The sequence below is a fragment of the Falco naumanni genome, chromosome 5 (genome assembly GCF_017639655.2).
Source record: "Falco naumanni isolate bFalNau1 chromosome 5, bFalNau1.pat, whole genome shotgun sequence".
NCBI classification, from domain to species: Eukaryota; Metazoa; Chordata; class Aves; order Falconiformes; family Falconidae; genus Falco; species Falco naumanni.
Genome location: NC_054058.1, coordinates 28081275 through 28103678, shown reverse-complemented (window position 1 = coordinate 28103678; position 22404 = coordinate 28081275). Strand labels below are relative to the sequence as shown.

At 47.4% G+C, this 22404-nt stretch overlaps 2 protein-coding genes across 3 annotated transcripts in view; one reads left to right on the top strand and one right to left on the bottom strand.

The window, feature by feature from the left end:
- AGK (acylglycerol kinase) overlaps window positions 1-1117 on the top strand; it is a 38646-nt gene extending 37529 nt beyond the window's left edge. Inside the window, exon 15 of the mRNA XM_040594343.1 lies at window positions 646-1117. Coding sequence (XP_040450277.1) covers window positions 646-783 — 138 coding nt within the window. The 3' untranslated portion in view covers window positions 784-1117. The remainder of the gene's footprint in view (window positions 1-645) is intronic.
- Window positions 944-19083, bottom strand: DENND11 (DENN domain containing 11). Of its 2 annotated transcripts, none has more exons than XM_040594341.1 (9): window positions 18771-19083; window positions 12720-12819; window positions 11493-11651; window positions 10674-10827; window positions 10283-10421; window positions 9724-9855; window positions 9387-9537; window positions 8858-8926; window positions 944-7753 (listed from the first exon to the last, which is right to left on the bottom strand). In XM_040594341.1, the coding sequence occupies exons 1-9, from the start codon at window positions 19003-19005 to the stop codon at window positions 7558-7560; spliced, it is 1335 nt and encodes a 444-aa protein (XP_040450275.1). In that variant the 5' UTR covers window positions 19006-19083; the 3' UTR covers window positions 944-7557. The 2 variants fall into 2 exon arrangements, with proteins under 2 accessions (XP_040450275.1, XP_040450276.1); XM_040594342.1 differs by having other exon boundaries at window positions 11523-11651.
- Window positions 19084-22404: the final 3321 nt, after the last annotated feature.

Here is a 22404-nt window from a genome sequence, read left to right as displayed (position 1 = left end):
CAGCATCTATGTAACATAGCCCTACCCTGAGTCAAGTGCATGCAAAGCAGTCACCAGATTTCTTTAGGTAAAGTCAACCTGCCATTTTGATGAATGTTTTTAATCATTGGTGACTTTATCAGTTAAAGAAAATGCTTAAGAACATTCTACTGCTGAGTAATTCCTGAGCCATGAATTACTTTGCATCTCACGTTTCAGATCAATATAGTAAAACAATACCAAAAGGTGTCTGTAGCACGGATTTACTAGGACTTATTTAACAGGCACTCCTGCAGATTAGCTTGTGTCACCACTGGCAGACCAAGATCTAGGTGCATGGAATTGTAGTTCCAATAGCAAGGAATCCTTCGGTATAAACAATGTGGACCATTAAAGCTCCCTGGCATTTGATTATCATCAATTAGCAACTAAGTGAGGTAACATCTTATGCAGCAGACTCTTGGTATATTACATGCAGTGAAGGATAGCTCTCACTGTGGTGTTGAGACCACATGGGCTGGAAGGCACAGAGAGGAGGGCATCTTGGTTCAGACTCAGCTAAGTATTCAACTGTAGTCTACTGTAAAATCAGGTATCATTATTACAGCATTGCTGAAATAGTATGTTTGATGTTTAGCCCTGATCAGCGCTGTTATCTGTACACAGGGCACCGAGGGATCCTTTGGCATTGATAATGAGGAGTATGAAGCTATGCCTGTGGAGGTGAAGCTATTACCCCGGAAACTCCGGTTCTTCTGTGATCCCACAATGAGAGAGCAGATGCTTCACGCAGCAGTACAATGAGAATTCATGTCAAAGGGGCCAGTGTTTGCCAGTCTTATCAGGGTCTCTTCGAGGCATACGAGACCTCACTAACTTGATTAACCCTGCCAGACTAATAAGCCATTTGGGTATTTTTATGCACAAGGTACTTCTATTGGAAGTGGCTGATTTGGTTAGTCTCTAAGGGGTTAAAAATGCAAATGAAAATTCTGAGAAATGCATGTTAACTTGATGGCGTCTTTTTTTTTTTCCCCAAAGAAGTCATCAGTGTTCCATTTACAGCACTGCAGGCTGAGTGCTGTATGCCAGATGCTACTGCTTTAATGCAATTGTATATTAAAGTGAAATGAAAGCACACTTGTCCTTGCGTTTTAACAGTTTAGATCTACTCTACCTATGTATAAATCTCACAAAACCTGGGATCTTGAGAAAAAAATATTTTGGGGGAGTAATGCTAAGGAAGTCTATGAAATGTTGGAATTGCCACATAAAAACAGGTGGTTGGTTGCCTACAAATAAACAAGTTCAGTGATGCAAAGCTTCAGAGGAAGTCTAAAAATTCCCCATATATATATATATGGATATTTATGGGTTTTTTTTAATCTTGCCAGATACAACAGCACAGTTCCAGTTAATAGTAGAAATATATTCCTTTGATGAAGTTTAGGTATATTACACAGACGCAAATTGGAAAATGGCATCACTGACCCAAAGCTGTATGAAGTACATGTGGAAAGACTCTTTAACAAGCCAAGTAAGTATTTTTCTGTAAGTATTCCTTTTATTCCCGTAGTAGTGTAACACAAATAAGAGCATCCAAATAACTTTTATTATTCATTGTGTCTGGTTGCTCTTCTTTAATGTAAACAATGCTCACCACTGCTTATGCAACCTACGTCCCCTTGAGCCTCAGTACTGTAATTAGTTTTGTTGCTTTTCTGAACTTTTGTTTATAGTTTCGCTTTAATTGCTGGATAGAAATATTACTGACTTAGAAGGGCAACAGATAACCTTGCCTTATTATAACTTAGGAGTTCACATGATTCTGCCTTGCTTACTGGAAGAAAAAAATTAATCCTTATTTTTCTGATGTTATTGTTGGTACGTAGTGTCCCTGTTACATTGCGATCTAGTGTAAATTCATCTGTTGACTCTTTGCTGTAATCAAAATAAGGACATTAGTGAATTGACTTCCAGCAGCTTTGTTAAAGACCGTGTCCTGGCTGCATGCTGCTGCAACAGCAGCCTCTGCTGGAGTCTTGCTAAAAGGAAAAAAGCTTTGGAAGGAGAAGGAGGGTTGGTTTTCTGCAGGATGCTGGAACCAAATTGAATGCTGTCCCTTCCCTTGACTATACTGTGGAGAAACTTAATTACCTAAGCTACTGGGGCAAGCACTCATCCCTTTCTTAGCTAAGATCTAAGGGAGCAGAAGGCTGCTAGTTCTTTTTAATAGTTATGCTGGTGCTAGGGCCTGTGTTGTGTTGTCTGTCTTTTATCTGCAGCAATTAAGAGTGCCCAGCAGCCCCCTGGGTCACTCTCTAAGGAACGTGTTGGCTGTGCTCTGCTCTTTTTGCTTGCCACAGAGACACCTGGAACGTTGCTCTGCAGCCACTGGCTCATTCAGAGTCAGTTCTCACTAGCTGAGTTTTTCCTCAAGCTGATGCTTCTGTAGTAAGATCAGCAATGTTTATTTTGGTTTTTTTCCTCTCAAGCAGCAGGAAACACAAGGCAGCAGCCATTTCAAAAAGGTAAGCTTTAATTGTATTAAAAAATACCCATGTTTTAGTAAGCAGTTTCTCTACACAGCCACAGGCCTATGGGAGCAATCACACATCTGCAAGATGCAAACAACATCAGAGCTGTTAGAACTACAACCAGCCTGCTGCAAGGGGCAAGATGATAAGAACTAACTTCTGATTCATCTGTACCATTTTACAGGGAAAATGACTAATTCTCTTCCATAGTATCAGACACATGGCTCCCATTGCAATGTGATTCCTTGCTTGAGGGTGGCCAGGAGCTCCCTTCAGAATTGGTATTGATGCTATTCTGATGTTAAAGTACCAAGGATCGTCTGAGACACAGGCTGATATTTAAATATTTGCATCAGCGTAAGTTGAGTAGCTTGTATGAGTACCATTCAAGTAATTTTTCCCCTTCCTCTACGGTTCAGAGGTCTTCTAGTATGGGGTGGTTCTAGATGTCTGAATTGTAACGTTCAGAGGGGCGGTGTGAGGAAAACATTACATAAAATAAGCAGGGGCTGAACCTGCTACCTACAGCGTTGAGGAAAGGATCAGTTCTCATGTTTCTGTCTGACAGCAAGACAACTTTCTTTGTACAAACTCCAAGAGAGCAAAGAGGAGTAGAATCCTAGGTCCCACTCATGAAAACACTTATCTTGGCTTCAACTTACAGTCTGTTCTAGAAGGGCTTAAAATACCGCAACATAAAAAGGAAAGATAACAACCTAATGATGGACCAGCCCAAGGCACCTGTTTATTTTCACCACAAGTAAATATTCCCATTTGAATGGTATTTTGCATTAACCAGGACCTGAAATCCTGGTTCACAGGCATTTGCTACCCTCTGCTTTAGACAGACATACCATTCTGTTAAGTTAGTACATTCCAGTCCCTTGCATTTATGTTGCCTTCTCCCATAATCACGAGAACCACTAGCTTTGGGGGTTGGATGGAGAGGAGACCTCAACTAACTTAGAAGCTAGGATGAGATAGTTTGGGTTAGTATGCATGCTTTGTATCTAGACTTTTGCATTAGGACAGAGTGCTTTTGCCCTGCTATTCCAGAAACCACAGCCTTTCCACCTCCCGGAGCAAAGCATGCCTGTCCCTTGCATAGTCTCTCACCAAGAGGGCCACGGCTATTCCTAGCTTTTTGCCCATTAACTTCGGCAGTTCTTAAAATGGAAGAAGCATCACGGTAACGCTGCTTTACAGAGTAAGCTGTTCAGTAAGCTGCCTTCTCTTGAAGAGGTGATGGAACTTTCTTCTGCCTATAAGGATGCTGGATAGGCCAGCTCATCTCCTGTAACAGACGTCACCATTAGCTCTAACATACGTTGGAGTAACTACTACATAGATGCTAGAAAAGAAGGATGTCTGCCAGACAAGTCTGAACTCCAAGGAAAAGGCCTTCCTCCTAATACCCATTATAGTTCTTAGCTGCACTTGGCTTTACGCAGCCTGGCCTAACTTTGCAGTGGGAAGACTTCTGCATCATTGAAATGCCTGACAATGATGTCCTTTGTTCAGATTGAAAATCTAGCTTTTACTTCTCTCTCCCAGGCTTTACCCTCCAATCGGATAGTGCCAGTAGTAATAAATTATTACGCGATTACACCTTTCTAGTGCAACTTGAGTTATGATGCCATTATGAAGCTCTTGTTTGCCTGTTTAAACTCGGAAGTACCAAATGAGAACCTGCTATGGCTATACTGTGTCTTGGGCGTTAAGAAAGAAACGTAACAGACTTGGTCTACCAGGGCACACTACACGGTGACTGTAACCACTGTTCAGCCTGGGCTCTGACCACAAGCAACCAACCAGAGGCATCACACCAAAGACATTAAAGGCACCACTGTAAAGGCAAAGTACTTCAAATGGAGAAGGGGATTTTATAGTAATTAGCAATATCCTACCTTCTGCCACACTTTTCTCTCTCTTTTAATTCAAAATACACCAAGTAACTGTCTCCCTTCCAGCTGCTAGTATTCAAAAAAGCAACTATTAAGTGTCAAGGAGGGGATTTTAAATGCCTGCACTGAACTGTTTTATCTTGAATTAAGTTATCTCCTGGAAAGATAAGATCCAGCTAAATTGATTCCAAACAAAAACAGCCTGCTGAACAAGCCTTCATGTCCCAAGCCGTAGCCATTTGTTTGTATTATGTACCCACTTACCAAGGACTTTCCACATCTGTCTACAATAAAAGCAATGTCTACTAGAAAAGGAGAGTGCAGGTGGAAAGGTCTTTTGCAGCAAATCAAACAAGCTTAGGAAAGAGAAGTCTTTTTGTTCTGTTTCCTGTCTGGCAACTTTCTGACTTCTGTAGCAGTCACCTGCCAAGAGGGGCTGTAGAGAAGCAAAATTACAAGGAAGAGCAAAACATGCTGTAGCCATCCAGCTGGGATGTAGCACGGATGCTACTTTGACAGTAATCTGCTTGCTTTGATGCTCCTGTACCCACATGACTGCTAGCAACTGAAGACCTAGTTCCTGGAAAACAGAGGTTTAATAAATGTCAAATAGTAATTTCAGGAGGCTCTGCTTGGTAGGCTCTAGCAGTGCCGTCTAGTAGACCTGATGTTCTGACAGTGTGTGAACACAGCACTCTAATGCAGGGTGTTAGAAATCCTCTGAGTGCAGAGGCTTTAAAATTTCAATGACAAATTAAAGGTTTGTTTCTATTTAGTTCAGCAGAAGAGCTACTCACATCAAAGAGAACAGAAAGTCATTAACAGCTGGCCACGGTTAAACTATGTAGCAAACCTGCAAGAAAATGGAGAGGAAGAATTACTAAAAAGCAGTTTCGGTTCCCTTTTTTGTATTTGAAGGAAGTTAAGTGACCAATACAGTGCCAGCTATACTTCCTCAGGGATCTTCACTGCAGACAGCGTGTTAAAACTGAAGTAGAAGTCAGAAAAAAGCATGGACATTGTGGATCACTTTTATACTGGAGGTGTCAATTTACAAACAAAGCCTTTTCTTAAGGAAAAGAGACTAGTCTTTTCATTAAATGATATTAATCTCCATTTTTTTCTCCTCTTTCTCAATTTTTCCCCAGCCTTCTAAGGATGATTATGTTACAGTTGTGAGCAGCTGGCAAAACAAGCAGCAGCATGTTTTATCTTGTACAAAAACATTCAAGCCCTGACAATGCAGGCAGGGGAGCAACTGCTCAGAGACAGGCAGATCACAGGAACATAATATGCTGAAGCTCATACCAATGAACTGTGCAAAAAGCCTTCTGAGGCTCCTGATCCCACACCTCAATAAAACCTCTGAATCCACAGCAAGCAAAATGACCCCTTTGCTGCAGATAGCCAGACTTCAAGGAAAAACGGGACATGCCAGCCTCCTTCCTTCCAGGAGGAGACAACCCACAATGGGTCTACTTGGAAAGCATTTGCTTCCCTTCTTATTAAAAAGAATTAGCAGGTGAGACTTTGGTGGTTCACGCTGGGTCTCATCCTACAAAATGCTAGGATAAATGGATACAATCAGCTACAGTTTGCATTTCTACAAACTGCAGAAAGCCTCTAAGGGTGCTGAAGTCTATTATGGTAGGAGCAGCAGCTAATTAGCTTATAGCCACAGTTCAGGAAGAACAGTTGGCTTAGAGCTGATGCTACTACTGGCTGAAGGATTTTGGGCAAAGCAGCATGTCACACCTAGAACCCACAGTACCATTCCGGGATTTTACACAGCGAAGGGATTACGTTTTACTGGGACAGCCTTCCTGGAGGTAACCATGGGTCCTGCATGAACTGAATCCTATTCTTTCCACAGCACAAGAATAAGAAAACACTCTTCATCTGGTTCTACAGCTTCTCTGCCCAGGAAAAAAAAAAAAGGCGTGCTGTTAGACATTGCTTCTAGCAGCTGTGCCAGTTTAAAACATCAAACTTCAAGGGACCCTCCTGCAAACTGTGAAGCTGTTCTAGCTGAAAGGTCACATACTGCTCTCTGTCTCGCACTGAAAACCAAGGACAGCAGCAGGCAGTGCTGAAGGCTGCTTGACAAAAGGAGGATCAGCAGAAATGTTAAAGCAAAGGAGTGACAAGTACCATCTGCTACAAAGAAGGGCAAGTGACATCAGTTAAAGCATACTTATTCAACCCAATCCGGCCCAGCACCACCTGAGCTGAGGCCAGAGAACATAGTAACTGCAAGGCGGCTTAGTGATGTTGGTCCCTGCTAAATGAGAGACCATCTTGCTGGTTTGAAGATTTTATACCAAAGCAGCAGGTGTGATGCAACCAAAAACCAGAGAAAGTGGTAGGAGGGATTAAGTACAGATGGTGCTCTTCTCCAGCTATGAGACAGGTAGGCATAGTCTTTGCCAGTTTATACCGCTTCAAATGCTGGAAGTGAAACTCTGCTGCTCCAGTAAGCAAAGTCATAAAGATCTTGTAGCACCCCGGTATCACAGACTTGCTTCTGTCATTGATGAGGAAGGGTGACTTTAATCCAACTCGGCTGCTAAAAGTTGGGTGAGGGGTGTTCAAAGGAGTCCTGGGTTTTATCATTGGTTTAACTGTCCCCACCAATAAACATAGTAGGACAGATGTTCTATGAGACTGGGCCGCTAACAGCCTGTGCCAAAACTCTCTTCAGTCCCCAAGTGGAAGAGGGGTGACAGGAGCGTTTTCCAGTCAAGTCTTGAGAGCTCAGCTACAGCATTTCACATCAAAGTGCTTTCCTGAAGTCTTCAGCCCTCAGGTATCCAGGCTAGGCCAAAACCCAGCTATCACTGGCAACACTGGCAACAGTGAGGATTGGTGCAAAGGTGCCACTGGTCCTATCTAAACAAAACAAACACAAATAAAAGAGAAAGGGAGACAGAAGCAAACAAAAAAAAACCCTGGAGCCAGGTACTCATTGGGAGGTCGAGGGAGAGAAAATAAAATCACATTTTGTTTTAAAATTATAAATACTCTCCATATAAAGTTATTAAATAACTGTGGTTGTGGTGAGTTCCAGTGATCCTCCTAAGCAGTGTCTGGTAGTCTTAAAGAAGTGATCTTTGCTCCCCATCTCTCTGGCTCTTGGTTTAAGTGCAGCAGGGGTTGTCAATGACTAGCATAACATCAATGCCATACACTTCCAGCAAGTCCATAAGGAAACTTCGATCCCCTTGGGGATCCAGGCCCATGCCTCGTGCGTGGTCAGCTGTCAGTGTCTTGTCCTGGCTAGCCGACACCTCCATCAGTGTCTGAAATATGCGGTTGTTCTGCTCCATGAAAAACCTATAGGATAAAGTCAGCTAAGATGATGGCATCGGACTCCCAAAAACATAGTATATTTACCAAACAGGCCGCAGAGCCCCAAAACTACCTTTACCACCCTTTAATCACAGATCCCGCCTGACTGGGTGACACTGCAGTAGTTTTCTCTCAACCCTGTGGATGGCCCAGAGTAAACAAAGATAAGCAGTAACTTCTAATTTACAGCACTGCTTCTCTGGCTGATTTATGGCAGGCTTCACTCTTCATAAGCAAGCTATCTTACCAGCTAACATGTACTTTGTGGTAACCAAGCGGTTACCTATCAGACCTACAGCTCCTATAATACAAAAGAGGACACAGTGTTGTCATCCAACCAAGGCGGCACTGGGTAAATAAATTCACAGAATACAGCAGTGAGAGCTACTTCTTACCTAGTGCTTTCCTAGGAACATGCAAGGCTGTTCAGAAAGAGCTCTGACTACAACTGTGCAGCTCAAGGATCACAGCTCTGCCCTGACAGCCCTTCACATGCCTTCATCCCATTACTTCTCACCTGCTGCAGACTGTGAACAATGGCAGCAGGCAGTGAAGGGCTTCAGAGGTGGCAGAGTTGGTTTTCATGTAATTCCATACCTCATACTCTACACCCAGTTCTGATTCCTCTGCCAAGTACAAAGCCAGCCACATCAACGGGCCAGTCCTTCACACGCAGGTCTTACCTCACCGCTGTACCACCCACAGTATGGTACAGTGCCTGCTTCCCATGGACACCGTCCTTCCCTGAGCCAAATCTGGCATGAAAAGTCCTGTACAGCTTATGTTTTCAAAAATGGGAGGGGATTCTTGCATTTCTAATTGTGTTTTTAAAATACTTCTCCCTCCCAGCATTTAAAGAGACCCCAGTGGACACTAATACGGCTGCATTCGGATCCTCAAACTGAAAGGAAGATCATCTGAAGAGGAAGAGCCAGTTTGGTTCCTGGATCCCTAGTGGAAGAGTGCTGACTATGGAATTATGTTAATGATGATATTTCATAATACGCCAAGCAAGTGCAACACGAAATCAGTGAAAGAGACTCCCTAAACCTAACAGTGACCAACTAAGTATTAGAGGTAGCCACTCACAAGATGAAAAGGTCCTCTTCACAGGAGCTACAATCCTCACCCACTTCTTGAGAATACATTAACATCTGCCTGAGAGAAGGGAGACAGATTAATTGCACATACCTATGTGAACCTCAAAGTGTTTTGAGAAGACAAGGTTTACAACTAAAAACTTCACATCCATTTCTTGAAGACCAATCAGACTAAAACTGTTGCCCCAGTCTTTATAAGGCACTGGACTAGAAAGCAGGCCGTTTTCAGTTCTACTGATCAGTGGTGAACCAATGGTGAGTCATGGCCTCTGATTCTCTTCCTGCCTTCTATCTGCTCGATCAGCTCACTGACAGTGACCATATGTGTGCAGAGTGTGCAGGGGCTCTCGTACCAGTCAGCAACAGTGGAACCAGAATCACAAAGAGATGAGCTGAAGCAGTGGGAAACTTTGAAAATACTAAGACAAGAAGGAAAGCACAGAGGAGCAGTGTCCTCTTTATCCCACATCACACTGCTCTCCTATCAGGACCAGGACCACCCAGATGTCTATTATTACCTCTGGTCATTGAGCCGTCGGTACTTCTCCTTGTCGGCATTGTTAATTTTCAGGAGTGGTTGCAGATGCTCGTGATGTGTCTTCACATTCTGGTTGTCCACATAGACATCATAGAGATCCCGTTTCTCCTCAAAGATCTTTTCTGTTGTACCTGCCAAAATCAGAGATTTTCAGAGCAGCTTGTTGCTTTCCCAGAAGACCAACTGTTCACTCCTGCTTTTGTAGTTAGTCATTCCATGCACATCCTATTTCTCAGCAGTTTCATTCCACAGTCTGGTGTCTCAAGACATCTTGCAGCCTGAAGTTAAAAACGTCACACCTAATCCATCATACTTACAAGCCACATATGATACTTCTGTCTCCAGCATTTCTATGTCTGCCACATTCACATAGAAGAATGGTTTGGACTCTGGGACAGTTCCTCCAAGACCGGGCAGAGAAACATTGGCAAGGCAACAGCAGCAATACACTGCGGACAAGAGAAGTACATCCTGAGATGCTTTCAGTATTCCCTCAAGGGCATTCTGAACCACACTTACCCAGTTCTCCTGCACACTTCTATGAAAGCAACAGTTAGAGCTTTGAAATGCCTCTGAACACCAGAACTTCTCAAGTGGGGACATCCTATTTCAGATAGGAAATAATCAGTTCTCCCATAAAAATCCCTGTGCTCACAGGAACTGGGTTTGACATGTCAAGTATGTCCTTGCCCAAAAGGCCTAAGTAAAAGCTTTTTGTAGGAAACAGGTAAATGCAGGCTGAACGGTATCTTCACAAGGAATGGTTGCGATGGATTTTGAAGACCTGCATAATGTCTATCCCCTCAGTACCCACAAGCATTTCTGCAGTGCTTCAGCCCACTAGATCAGAGCTCTGCGGTGTCCCTGGAAACATACCTCTATAGCAGACAACTCCAACTGGGGGCGGTGAAAATATCAATATGCGCTTGCGCAGCAGGGCAAACTTCCAGAGGACAAGGATCTGCTCACCGAAGAATTTGATGAACTGAGACATACAGCCAGCAGGGTGTGTGATCTGCAGGTGGAGGGAAAGGGAAGAAAACAGCTCAGAGGTGAAACAGGGACACACGCACAGATGCTAAGTTTAAATGTGGGAGCAAGACGAGCACACAGCAATGACAGAGAACTGCAGCTTGTAACAGTTCAAGTAACAAAGTCTTACCTAAAGCAGCCTACAAAGCACCAGTGGCTGCTTACATAAAGCATGAGACACCAGTAAGGAGCAGCACACTGCCTATTCCTGCAAGTCTCAGAGCACCCGCCTTACCTTCATCTCTGGGTACATGTATCTGTGGATGGATGGCAGCCAGTGGACAGGTTGCTGGGAGGTGGGAGTGCCCTTGCTGTCAGGGAGAACTCCTTTCTTATCATCATAGAACGCCTCTAGATGGGAGTAGTGCCCTGGCATCTCCAGCTGGTGTCTGGAAAAGAAAGTGAAAAACGGGAGACCTATAGTGTCTCCAGACTGCTTATGCAGTGCCTTGCCCCCAGCCAACATCTGCTTTTTCAGCTAGCGAAGGACCCCTGGGTGCCTCACTTGCACAGACTTAACCAGGAGGGCAGCCAAAGCATCAGGAGTAACGCCATCTTTCAGTGCAGCCAGAGAACACGGGCAGGCCTGAAGCAGAAAGCGAGCTGATGTATGCAGAGTACCGATCCCATTTTCAGTATGCTCAGGTACAAACAGCTTTCCCTTCTACCATCACCATTTTCCCTGCCAGGTCCACTCAACACAGCTGAAGCATACACCTAGCCAGGATGACCATCACAGGTTTAGAAGCCTTCTGTGAGCCCTCAGTAAAATGGTTTTCAGAAGGAGAAAAGAACTTCTTGTCCTCTCAGTTCTCCCCCTTGACACTTATGTCCCCACAAAATAAGTAGGGTTTGGATAGCAATTGACTAGGCTGGTAGCAATGAACAGACTGCTGCTCATCAGTTCCTCACCTCCTTCCCATTGAGAACCCGTAACTCCTTCTGGAGTAGTCGTCATTCAGGGAAATCACAGCTCAGCACTGTAGCCAAATTCTCACTCACACCTACAACCGCTCCCCATCGAGGCAGCGTTACCTCTTCCCAGGGAACTTACCTGACCTGATTCTCTAGGAAGTGCATGTACCTATACAGCAGGGTGTAGGAAGGAGAGAGAATCCCCACGGACTTCATGCGGGCACCACGCTCTAACTCACTCTCCACAGGCATGTTGGCAAAGCAGGCCAGGCCAAAACAGAGCCCTTTCCGGAAATAACTGGAAACAAATGTTTGACAGAAGGGTTAATGTTAAAGAGAGGGAAAAGGAAGAAACTGACTGCTTAAAATACTGATTTGGGAACACCGTTCCTTCTTTAAGGAACTCCCTGAAACCCCACCATGCTATCTGAAGGGCTGACGACAGGCCTTGGGTGTCCCAGATCTTCTCAGGAATAAGCCAGGACATTTAAGGCAAGAGTTCCCAGAAGTCCCCACTAAAGCCCCTACCAGCCACGTCACAGGCTGGTAAGGAATGCAAGTAAGGTAAGAACTTGAAAGGAAGACCAGCAGAGGATGCAGGATGCAGTCAGCACAGTGCCCTTCTTCCAAGGAAGAAAAGCCTGCAGTGCGTGAAGTTCTGAGTATAGTTACCTAGTTGTATTTTGGGTGCCATCGTGGTGAAGCATACTATAGCTGAGTGCAAGGGTTCAGTTCGTGTGCCTTTGAGAAATTAACTTATTCCTGACTAAAAGCAATTGTGACACTGCAATGCCTTGCAAAACATTGCTGCATTGCAACACTGGGTTAGCAAAAGGATGGGAACACAGAAATTTCCTAGCTTATGTCTTTCCACTGAAGGAGCCAGCAAACAAGAAAGTGAAAAGGGACTGTTTATTACAACATTTAAAGGATCCAAGAGCACTGGCAGAATTAAAAACTTTTTTCCCCAAGTCCAGTTCCTGCAAAATACTTCCCATTTCACAGTTCCACCATTCTTTCCCCTTCACCCTAGGCTTCTGCTGACAGTCCCAATAGTGGCAGTGCAGGATGATTTGCCCAATATGCACTAAAATTTGCACACCACTGAGAACCTGGCCTGCCCTGCTCACCAGTTGACCTCCACTAGCAAAACTGTCATACGGCAGATCCCTACAGCTAGCTGGTACTTTGTATGATGTTGAGAGTATCTGAAAATTACCTTTGGCTCAGCTAGATACGCTTTAGCAGCACATTTATGCAGGAACTTGACTCCACATATTATATTTTTCTTGCATATTTTCAATTAAGGGGTGGTGGTGTAGATGTACAGCTAGGAGAAGTAGTAATATAGCTCAGACATACTCACATAAAATCTGACTGGATTTTGTGAGACCCGCTTGCCATGGATTTGAATTCCACGCCTTCCAAATCAATATCTTGGGGTAAACACCACTCCACCATGTTGCCTGCAGAGAAGCAGATTTGTTTGGCTGAACTTGAACACAGTACTCATTTCTAAAGGGCAAACACCAACAACGGCAAGTTGTTGCTGTTACATCACTGGGTGCCAGTAACAGTGTACTAATGCAACTCCTGAACTCCTAAACTGTCACAGACAGCAGCTGACATACTATAGTCCACACATCTCTTGTAAACATTACTTGTTGCAGCACAACTCCCAGAAACTGCAGGACTTTTGGAGCCATTTCTGAAGCTAGCACTATTTTGTGGGTTTATCCTTTATAAAATTAATGACAGAGCGGCTACAATTTTACCTGACAGTGGATAGGCTACGGTATTGACACTTACTCTCAGGCCGTCTACACAAGTATCTGATACAGAACCAACCCAAAGTATAAACTACTGCTCTTTAGGATGAGTTTGTGTGACAGCTCATACCACCATCGGTTTTGTCCTTTGGCTGTGCTTGGCAGTGCTGGTCAAACAGGGACCCCTACACCAACATCCCAGTCATCACTACTTCCCTGGAATCTCTCATATTTTGTTTAGAATGGGAGGAGTTAGCTGAAGCTTTATGTGGAGGCTGAGGTGATCCAAGTACTGCAACATGTTTGTGCATGCTAGAATAACCAAACAAAAAAGCAGATAAATTACAAGCTAGATCAAGATTAGTGAACATCTGTCACCTGCCAACCCAAGCAGAAAGCATGCAGTTGTTCAGGGGAAAAGGCCACCTGAGAAGCCTGATCCTGGAACAAACGATACCAGAGAAGTCACAACAAGTCCCTAAAGCCAATGAAGTCCTGCTCTGCCACTGACAAGGTTACCACAGACAAAAAAGGGGACGTCTCATGCCTTCCCACACCAGCACTTCAGAGCCTAAGCTGCTCATCTGGACACTCCCACTGAACCAAGATATGCTCCAGATCTGCCCACTGAGTTTCTGTTCTCTGTCAGCCTGCCCATACCAACAGCATTTGAAGTAACGTGGCTTACTTTTATGTAAGTAAACGTTAAAGTTTACGTTACAGTTAAGTAATGTTTATGTAAAAAGTTACAAACATTCTCCAATACAATGCAATGGCAGATGCAGCCCAAAGATGCTTTCTACTGGTACAGTCCTTCCCCTGCCCTTTGGGATAAGCATCCCACTGTGCTTGCACAGACAGGGCACATTTGGAAGGGCCTTACACTCAGCTGAGACTTTTAGAGATATCTGAATATGACGCCTCATTTCTGAAGCCTGTCTTTTGTTACTCATACTGCACAAGTATATGCATGCACTCTCGCACAGGAATTATGCTTAGCTACTGACATTTAAATAGGCTATTTTTCTTCTCACGCAGCTACTGCATTCAGCAGACCTTCCCCAACCTTGCCTAGCAAGGACTTCAAAAAAACCCAACACTGTTAAGCGTGGCAACAAGAGAAGTTTTACATTCAACTAACCACTTCTAGCCCAGAAGTAGACCTCTCCCGCAGAGCCAGGCTGGCCGGGGAGCAGCAGCAGCCTCGTGACCCTGAGCACAGCTCTGTGCAATCACACGCAAAACCACAGAGCTCTGCTGTAAAGCATCTTCGCCTCTGAGGCGTGTGAAAGGCTGGCAGAAAAAGCCAGTGACATCATGCCAGCCTGCGCGGTCCCCTGTAGGTTTTGCATATTATATATAGATGTTGGCTTTTGTTGTTTGGGGTTTTTTTGTGTGTGTGTGTGCTTGGTGTTTTTTTTAAAGGCACAAGACCCTTCCTTGAAAGAGTGAGGAACTCAACTCTTAAAGACTGTTGCCTCTTAACCACAAAGTTGTGGTTAAGGCCAGATCCACTTTTAAGTCTTGCATCGCAGAGAAACACTTACTGGTCATTACCTATAGATTAACAGATCAATACGCAAGAGTGCCATCAAACAAAGGACACTGTTTTACTTTGTTCAGTTTAGTCACAAACACTACTGTCAGGTATAATATCCATTATAGAGGTGTTGAAGCGGACATGGCCCAAACAGCATCTGTTCTGCAGCAGTAAGTAAGGACAAGATGCCTTGAAACAGATCTTTACCCTACATGTAACCACAAAACCAACTCCCATGCCATGCAGCTATTTTTTTCTTTCTGGGATCTATCACAAGCAACCCACACCTGTGCTCCTGGCTGTTCCTCACGTCACTTTGCCCTATGAACATACGGGCGACGTGGCAGTCAGAGAACAAACATGGAGATAAGAAAAAAAAAATTAAGAGTCAGTCTGGTGAAACAGTAGAGCAAACAAAGGAGAAACTTCACCCAGATGCAATAGCAATTGCCAGCCTGCCTGAGAAACCGGAGGAAGGAGGGAGTAGTGTACAAAAACAGGAAGCGTTACCCTTCCCCATGCAGAAAACAGCTCTTGTGCACACAGGAAACTTTCCAAGTGAGAGTTACCCAGCATTAGAGAGCGGGCAAGTGGTTTGCTGAAAGTCAAATCTCTTGGGAGCTATCTCCCAGCTCCAGACCAGGTAAGAACCAGCACTCTCTTTCTGGTGTGCAAGGTTAAGGACATTCTTTCTCTTATTTCCCAAGATCTTTAGTCCCCAGCTGTGCAATGTTACCATGTCGTGGCAGGAGAGAAGCACAAAGTGTGACCTAGCCATCACACTGGCTCCATTTCCTGTACGGAAGGAATGTGGGACAGAAAAACGGGGTATTTATATGTCGACTGGTGTAAAGTAGATTACTTCCCTCTGTTCCTTCTATTACTCAACACGACGTTGTAAGCCAACAGACTGTGAAACCTCAACAAGGTTGACTACCATCATCATCTCCATTGCAGAAAAAGGGCTAAGAATGTTCAGCCTCTTTTTGACTGCTGTGATCTGACAGAGTTGATATGGCCATGGACTTTGCTTCCTCTTTCTTTATCTCCCTCTCAAAGCAAAATTCATTGTTCTATTTTTCCCCCCACAACTTTTCCCCCAAGACAACTGTGACTCTTGGACAGCACACATGCTCAAACCTAACACCAAGTAAGTCACACCTACCAGATGTATCCCTATTGCTGCCCAAGATAGTGCTGGGTCTCCTGTTATCCCCTGCCCAAGGGAACACCTGCACTAGGAAATTCAGCAGCCTCACCGTGCTCTTTAAGGGGCAGTGTTTGCGCTCATCCGGTGCTCGTGCTGTTTGAAGTGCATCCCCAGCTCATCACTCCGTGAAGGAGGGGACTGCCAAAGGGCAGGGAGCAACAATCAGATGGCACAGTTGGCTCCAGGGCTGCCACCATTCTGCACTTAATTTACAGCTCACTTTCTGCATTAGCGCCAAAGCCATGTTTGTAATAGTGGTAAAAAGAACTCCTTCTCAAGTGCCACAGGGTTCACCATGCTGGAGGCAGGGACAGCACCACTGATTTAGTAACTGCCTCTTACATTTGGCCACTCACAAGAGCATTGACAGAGTCCCAAGGACACTGGAACCGTAAGAGTAGCCTAGCAACCCCATAACCCACCTGCATAAACTGTTCACGTGCAACTGCCAAGATACAACGAGCTTGTCTGCTTCAAGCCCTTCTAAATTTCGGAGGAAAGCTGTTACATTTTGTATCGGTGTAGTAACCACTCCATCCTTCAAAAGTGAAACATCTCTCACCCCAATCGCTTGCCTGTATTCGAGTAGACGTTACCTGGCATAACTACCCTGCTAGCCACCACCAGAAATTTTGCCTTTCACATGCCTGAGCAAGCTACCAAAGGAAGTCTGCTGTGCTTTTCCTCGCCAGGATCAAGCAGGTTTCCAGCTCAGACACTGACTGGATGATCTCCTTTAAGTCACACACAAGAAAAGGTATCCTTATGAACATTACGGAAGTCCTTCACGCCATCTGATGTGGCTGACCCAGGATTCCCATATCCTCTTTCTGACCCTAGGAAGTTTTGCACCACTGCAGATTCAAGATCTTTTTTCCAAGCACACATCCTCCACAGGGCACTTTGCCTTCCACCTGTGAAGCTGACCTTTGTTGATATGTTCCCGACAGTCCTATCATGCTCCTTACATTCAACATCCATGCTGAGTAGCAGCAGGACGCTACACCTTCCTGGACTTGACAGACTACTCCAAGGCTGATGACACCCAGCATTAACTGCGCATCAGATGTGAGAAGAGCTGTTTCCCAACTTGCCCTGGACTTCATTCAAAGCAACAGCTGGTTCAGACAAACTCCTGAGAAAGCTCAGCTTTCTGCCAACCAAGAAAATCTCACCATTTCATAGATGGCATATGCTCTCAGATTGGAAGACAACCTGCTGTTGCTGCAGTCATCCGGACTCCTCCATGTTTTGGATACTTACGAGGAACACCTCTTCCTTCCATCTCCTGCTGGAAAGATGACATCCAATCTCATTTCAGATTTTGATGAGTCAAGAGTTTCTGACCTCTGGACTGAAGACACATCTCTCTGGTGCAGTATGAGACAGGTAACTTCTTGAAAGCCCTTTGGTGTTTCAGGACGTAGCAGCCATGCTGTTTAGCAGTGTGCATTGCTGACAGCTCATCACACTCGGAGCTCCGTTCTCTTCACAACTTCCTTGGGATTTTCAGTTCAAGACCAGAATTCAGTCTTCACTATCAGAGGTCCCCTGTGAACATGATGTCCGCTACCTCTCCCTTGCATTGAAGAGCCTCGCTGCGCTTCCCACTGTGCTTCTCAGAGCTCTTTCCTGTCTCTAGGACTTTTGCTATGGATTTGCTAACAAAGCATCTGCCTACAAAGGAAAGAGGCGTTCGCTCCCAGATCTGGGTGCAGATGGACTCCTGCACGTCCCAAGCTATTTCCTGAACTCTCTGACTGTACCAAGACTTTCAGCTATGCCCCACTCTTGCCTTTGCATGCCAAACTGCTGCCAGGCAGCCAAAAGACCCAACAATCTGGCTTGGGACATCAGACCCCTAAGCAGACGTGAGGTGGGTGCTAACTTTCTACCTGTGTCATAACGTCCTGTTTTCGTGGATACCGCTAGAGCAGCAAGACTACGAAAACAAAGTTCTTTTCTGAAATGCTGAATTACAGACTTTAAAAGAATAACCTCTCTCAGTAAAAGAAGTGATACAGCGCCAAAGACCGACAGTGACGAGGGAGACAGATATGGTAGTGAGAGGTGGAAAATGCATTCCCTTGCCCCTCTCCTCTGCCCTCCTGGACCATAGCACGGCAAAGCATCAGGAGTCCCAGAGATCCCACCAGCGGCCAGCCTCTGAACGCAGTCAGCAAGAAACACACAGCCGAGCTGCTGCTGCTGGGGACCATGCCCTGCGCACCTGCCAGATTTACACCTGCCATAACCCCCACCCATCGCCCACGGCCGCGGGCAGCTCTGCGCCGTGCCACCGAGACAGCGGGATGCTCTCAGGATGCTGCTAACAGGTTGGTGGCCCCGACGGCACCGGGCAGGGGCTCAGCCCGAGGCCTGGGCGCTGTGCGGGGCACAGGGGGTGCCCCAGGGCCACCTCCCGCGCCCCGGTCCCGTGTCCCACCGTGGAGCCGAGCTACGAGCGTCCCTGCCCAGGCCACCGGCTCTGAGAGCGGCACCTTCCTCCCGCCCCAAGTTCTTCTCGGCGGGACGGAGCCCAAACGCTCCCCCCTCACGCTCCGCCCCGCAACCCCCGCGGCTCCCGGTCCCCTGGCGCACGGCGCTCCCCGGCAGGCCGGCGGGGGCACGGGGGGCCCGCAGCCGTGCCGCGACGCCGCGGGTCCCCGCGGGGGCAGAGGGCTCCGCAGGCCGCTCTCCCCGGGCCCGGCGGCGCTGCCCCCGGAGCGGAGGGGGCGCGGCCCCCGCGGGAGGCGGGACGCGAGCGGCGGGACCGCAGCCCGGCCCCGGCCCGCATCCATCTTACGCCAGCGGCACCGGGGAGCCCCAGGCCCGGCCCCTGCAGGCCCCGGCCCGGCCCCCCCACGCCCCGGCCCGGCCGCCCCCGGCGCCCCTCACCCGTGCGGGGGTCGAAGGTGACCACGAAGACGGCCACGATCTGGTCCTCCTCCGCCTCCGCCCGCGGCGGCCCCGCCGCCTCCGCCGGCCCCGCGCCGCCCCACGGAACCGCGCTCCAGCCGCCACCGAGTCGCCGCCCGCCGCCGCCGCCCGCCTCGGCCGCGGGCGGCGGCGCCGACACGGCGGGGCCCTCGGCCCAGAAGAGCAGCGGCGCCTCGTCTGCGCGCTCCACCATGGCCGCGGCCCCCCGCCCGACGGCGCCGCGCCGAGCCCAGCCGCGCCGCGCCGCACCGCACCCCCCGCGCCGCACCGGCCGCCGGCGGGGGGCGGGGACGGGGCGGGGACGGGGACGCGGGGGCCCCGCCCCGCCGCGGAGGGGGCGGGGCCGGGCGGGCGAGCGGGGGCGGGGCCGCGGTTCCGCGGGGGTCGCGGGCGGGGGCAGGGGAAGCAGCCGGAGCGGCCCCCGGGGTGGCGGCGGGGTCTCGGCTCCCGCGCGGTGCGGTGCGGTGCGGTGCCAGCTCCCGCGGGGCGCGGCAGGAGCAGGGGTCCCTCAGGCGAGGCGCCGCGCATCCCCCCGCTGCACCTGCTCCCGAGAGGCAGAGCCGGCCGGCCGAGCCCCAGCAGCGGCGCTGAGCGCGGAGCCCTGCGGGGCCGTCCCGCCGGGGGGGCCCGGGGGGAGCAGCCTCCCGGCCGGGCACCCAGCAGCTCCCTGCCGGGAGGAACCCAGCAGCCTCCTGCACCCTCCAGTTGCTGTGGTGGAAGTTGCAAGCCACAAATTTTGAGCCGGTGATGCTGATCCCGCATGCCGGCTGTGTGTGCATACACACATACATGCGCTATGGAAAGATGTGAAGCAGTTTTCAGAGAAATAAGCAGAATCGGCTTGAGATTAAAAGACGGAGACACAAGCCTGACCATGGCACCCACAGGCAGCCAGCTTCTGTGTTATTGCTATCCTTGTTACCTACCACCAATGACATTAAGTGTCATTAGGTTTACTCGGTTCCCTAGGACTTTCTGATTAATTGGATTACCCAATTAAGCAGGCCACAATTAAAGGGAAGATATTCTCATAAAAGCCTTAATTGTCTAACTTTTTTCCTGTTGAGCAGCTCTGAGTGTTCAATGCGCCATTAAGAAACCCATCATCCAGCTTCTTCAACAGTGGGGTTTTTTTCTTTTTTTTGTTACATTAGCTTCCATTTGCTGTGAGCTTCATTTCAGACAGCTTCAACACTGAGTGGGCATTTTGTTTCACAAAGCCCATGCACAAGTTTACTTTGCAGAGCTATAAACTGCAGTAGGTGGTGTTCAGCAGATGGAGTTTTTCACGGAAGGTGACTGGTAAAGAAAAAAAACAAACCCCAAACCCTGCACAATATTTTGTTACTGTATAAAGAAAAGCCAGATCCTGCAAATACTTGGCTACGTGCTTCACTTTAACCATGTAGACAGTGCCAAGCTTCGTTTTGATGAGTGGTTTTTTGGTGATGCTAAAGTGACAGCTCGTTTCTCTCCTCTCCATCCCCACAGTGGTGCTGGCACAAATGTCAGTCTGTCCCCCAGTGATTCAGACAGGGGAAACAAATCTGCAGTCAAAATTCCTCTGTGACCCGCATGGGCTATTTGCAGTGCAGAGCTGTTCCTGGTCCTCTGCTGTGCGGTGGCACCAGCATCACCCCAGCACAAGGGAGGGGATGCAGCAGGGAAGGTGGCCAGTGACAGGGAGCAGAGGCTGCCAGCGTTGGCTCTGAGACACGTGAAATGTCATCGCCCTCTGAGCTCTCGGCTTTTGGTGAAAAAACACTTGTGGGACAAGAAACCTGCTAGTACCAGAGCTATTTACACTGCTTTGGCAAGCAACCTGGGCCTGCTGAGGGCACACCGCTTGGTGGGTATGTGCAAAAACCAAAGGCCACAGTTTCTACTTTATTACTTCACCAAAATAAAAAATACCTAGGCCAGGAAAGAATATGACCCTTTCAAGAGAAAATAACTCTCCTTCAAAAGAAAACAAACACATTTTCCCTCCAACTGAGGGTTAAGAAATTTGTCACCAGATCTTTGAATAGTCCTCCAGAAAAGAAAAAAAAGAAATTAAAATGTGGTGGCTTTTAGTTAGCAGATACAAGTTGAATAAGTTGGACTTTCTTTAAACAGCAAGCCCTGTTCCTCCTTAGAAAATTATCACATTCCTCCTTAGAAAAATGAATACTGCCTATAAACCCCAAGGGGGAAAAAAAAAAAAAAAAGAAAAGTTTTTCAGATAGGATGGAAAACTGGTCTGAAGGAGTTGCATTGTTGTGCTATTAATCAAAATGTAGTTATGAGGAACAAAAGCATTATTCTTCAGATTTAAAATAAAATATTCCTATCCAAGGCTCCAAGTACTGAACACCTGATTAATACAGTCAGATCACAGCAGTAATGAAGTGGTCCTGTCATAGGATCTTGACTGGCCAGATGCTGCAGGGACAGCTTTTCACAGCAAAAAGCAGCCAGCGCTGGCACCCCCAGGCTTTTGGACCTCGCTCAAGGTAAGGTGCAGGGAGACACAGCAGCTGCAGGAGAAGGGAGTCTGCACGGCAGCAACAGGCTCTGCCTGGAAGGAATACTACAACTTCTGGGCCAGATGCAAGCTGTAAGGCCAATACTGAATTCCTGGCATGTCCTTCCGATACTGCTTTGGTGGCCTGTATCAAATGAATTGCTCATCACAGCCTTAACAGCTATCTTCAGAGACCTGCATGGCCATACTTTTCATTCAAAGACCAGGTTAGGAGGGCTGAGTGACCTCAGACCAACATGTCCCTTTATTTTCCGGTGGGAATTCTCCTTGACATGTGTAGGTGCTGGTTCAGACAAACCCCCATCTCCTCGGGGCTGCAGCCACTTCCAATTTCTGCATGTCCTTCCAGCAGCTTCCCTCGATGCTAAGAAAAATGTAACCTCGCTCGCAGTTAGTTAAAACTCACTCTAGTCCTTCTTGGAAATGCAGGCTCACAAAGACACAGAAAGATCCCTGATTGTACAGAGAGGGGCAGCGAGAGGAGACACTGACCCACTTCTGGTAAGCAGCAAAGTTGACCCTACCTGTGGGGCTGCCTTCACCGGCACAGCCAGCTTCTTCCTCCTCTCCCTCGAAACCTCAAGATGGGAACCCATACAACAGCCTGTGTACGGTCCCTAACTCTCTCCTGAAGTCCAGCAGGTTATAAATCAGGCTACTAACCTCTCCATGCAGACCGCAATGCTTGTCCAAACTAACACATATCTAAATGCAGGAAGCGAAATTCAGGCTTGAAAGAAGGAAGCACAGGGCCCCATCACCACAAAAGTAATCACTTATACAAGTAAAGCCCACAAAGACTGCATCTCTGATGGGATTATCATGGAGCAGACTGGCTGCCAGCAAGCATCACCTCCCCGTAGGCCTGGAAGCCGGGGGAGGGAAGAGCATGCAGAAGCAAGGAGATGACTCAGAGGGAGCCCTGGCTCCCTGCAGAGCTGGTTGCAGGCACAGCAGATTCACAAACACAGCAAAACCCCTCAGCCACCAGGCAACCATGCACAGGTGCTGCTAAGCTCCAGATGTTTCCTGTTAGCCATTGCCCAGGTGTGGGGTGGTTATAAA

Bases quoted from the DNA above. Each gene is read 5' to 3' on its own strand.
- DENND11 (XM_040594341.1), bottom strand. From the start codon at position 19,005: ATGGTGGAGCGCGCAGACGAGGCGCCGCTGCTCTTCTGGGCCGAGGGC. The intron at 11,652-12,719 runs GTGAGTATGTCT...ATTTGTTTCCAG, and splicing joins AAAATCCAGTCAGATTTTAT to TTATTTCCGGAAAGGGCTCT. The intron at 9,856-10,282 runs GTATGTTTCCAG...TCTTGTCCGCAG, and splicing joins TGGAGTTGTCTGCTATAGAG to TGTATTGCTGCTGTTGCCTT.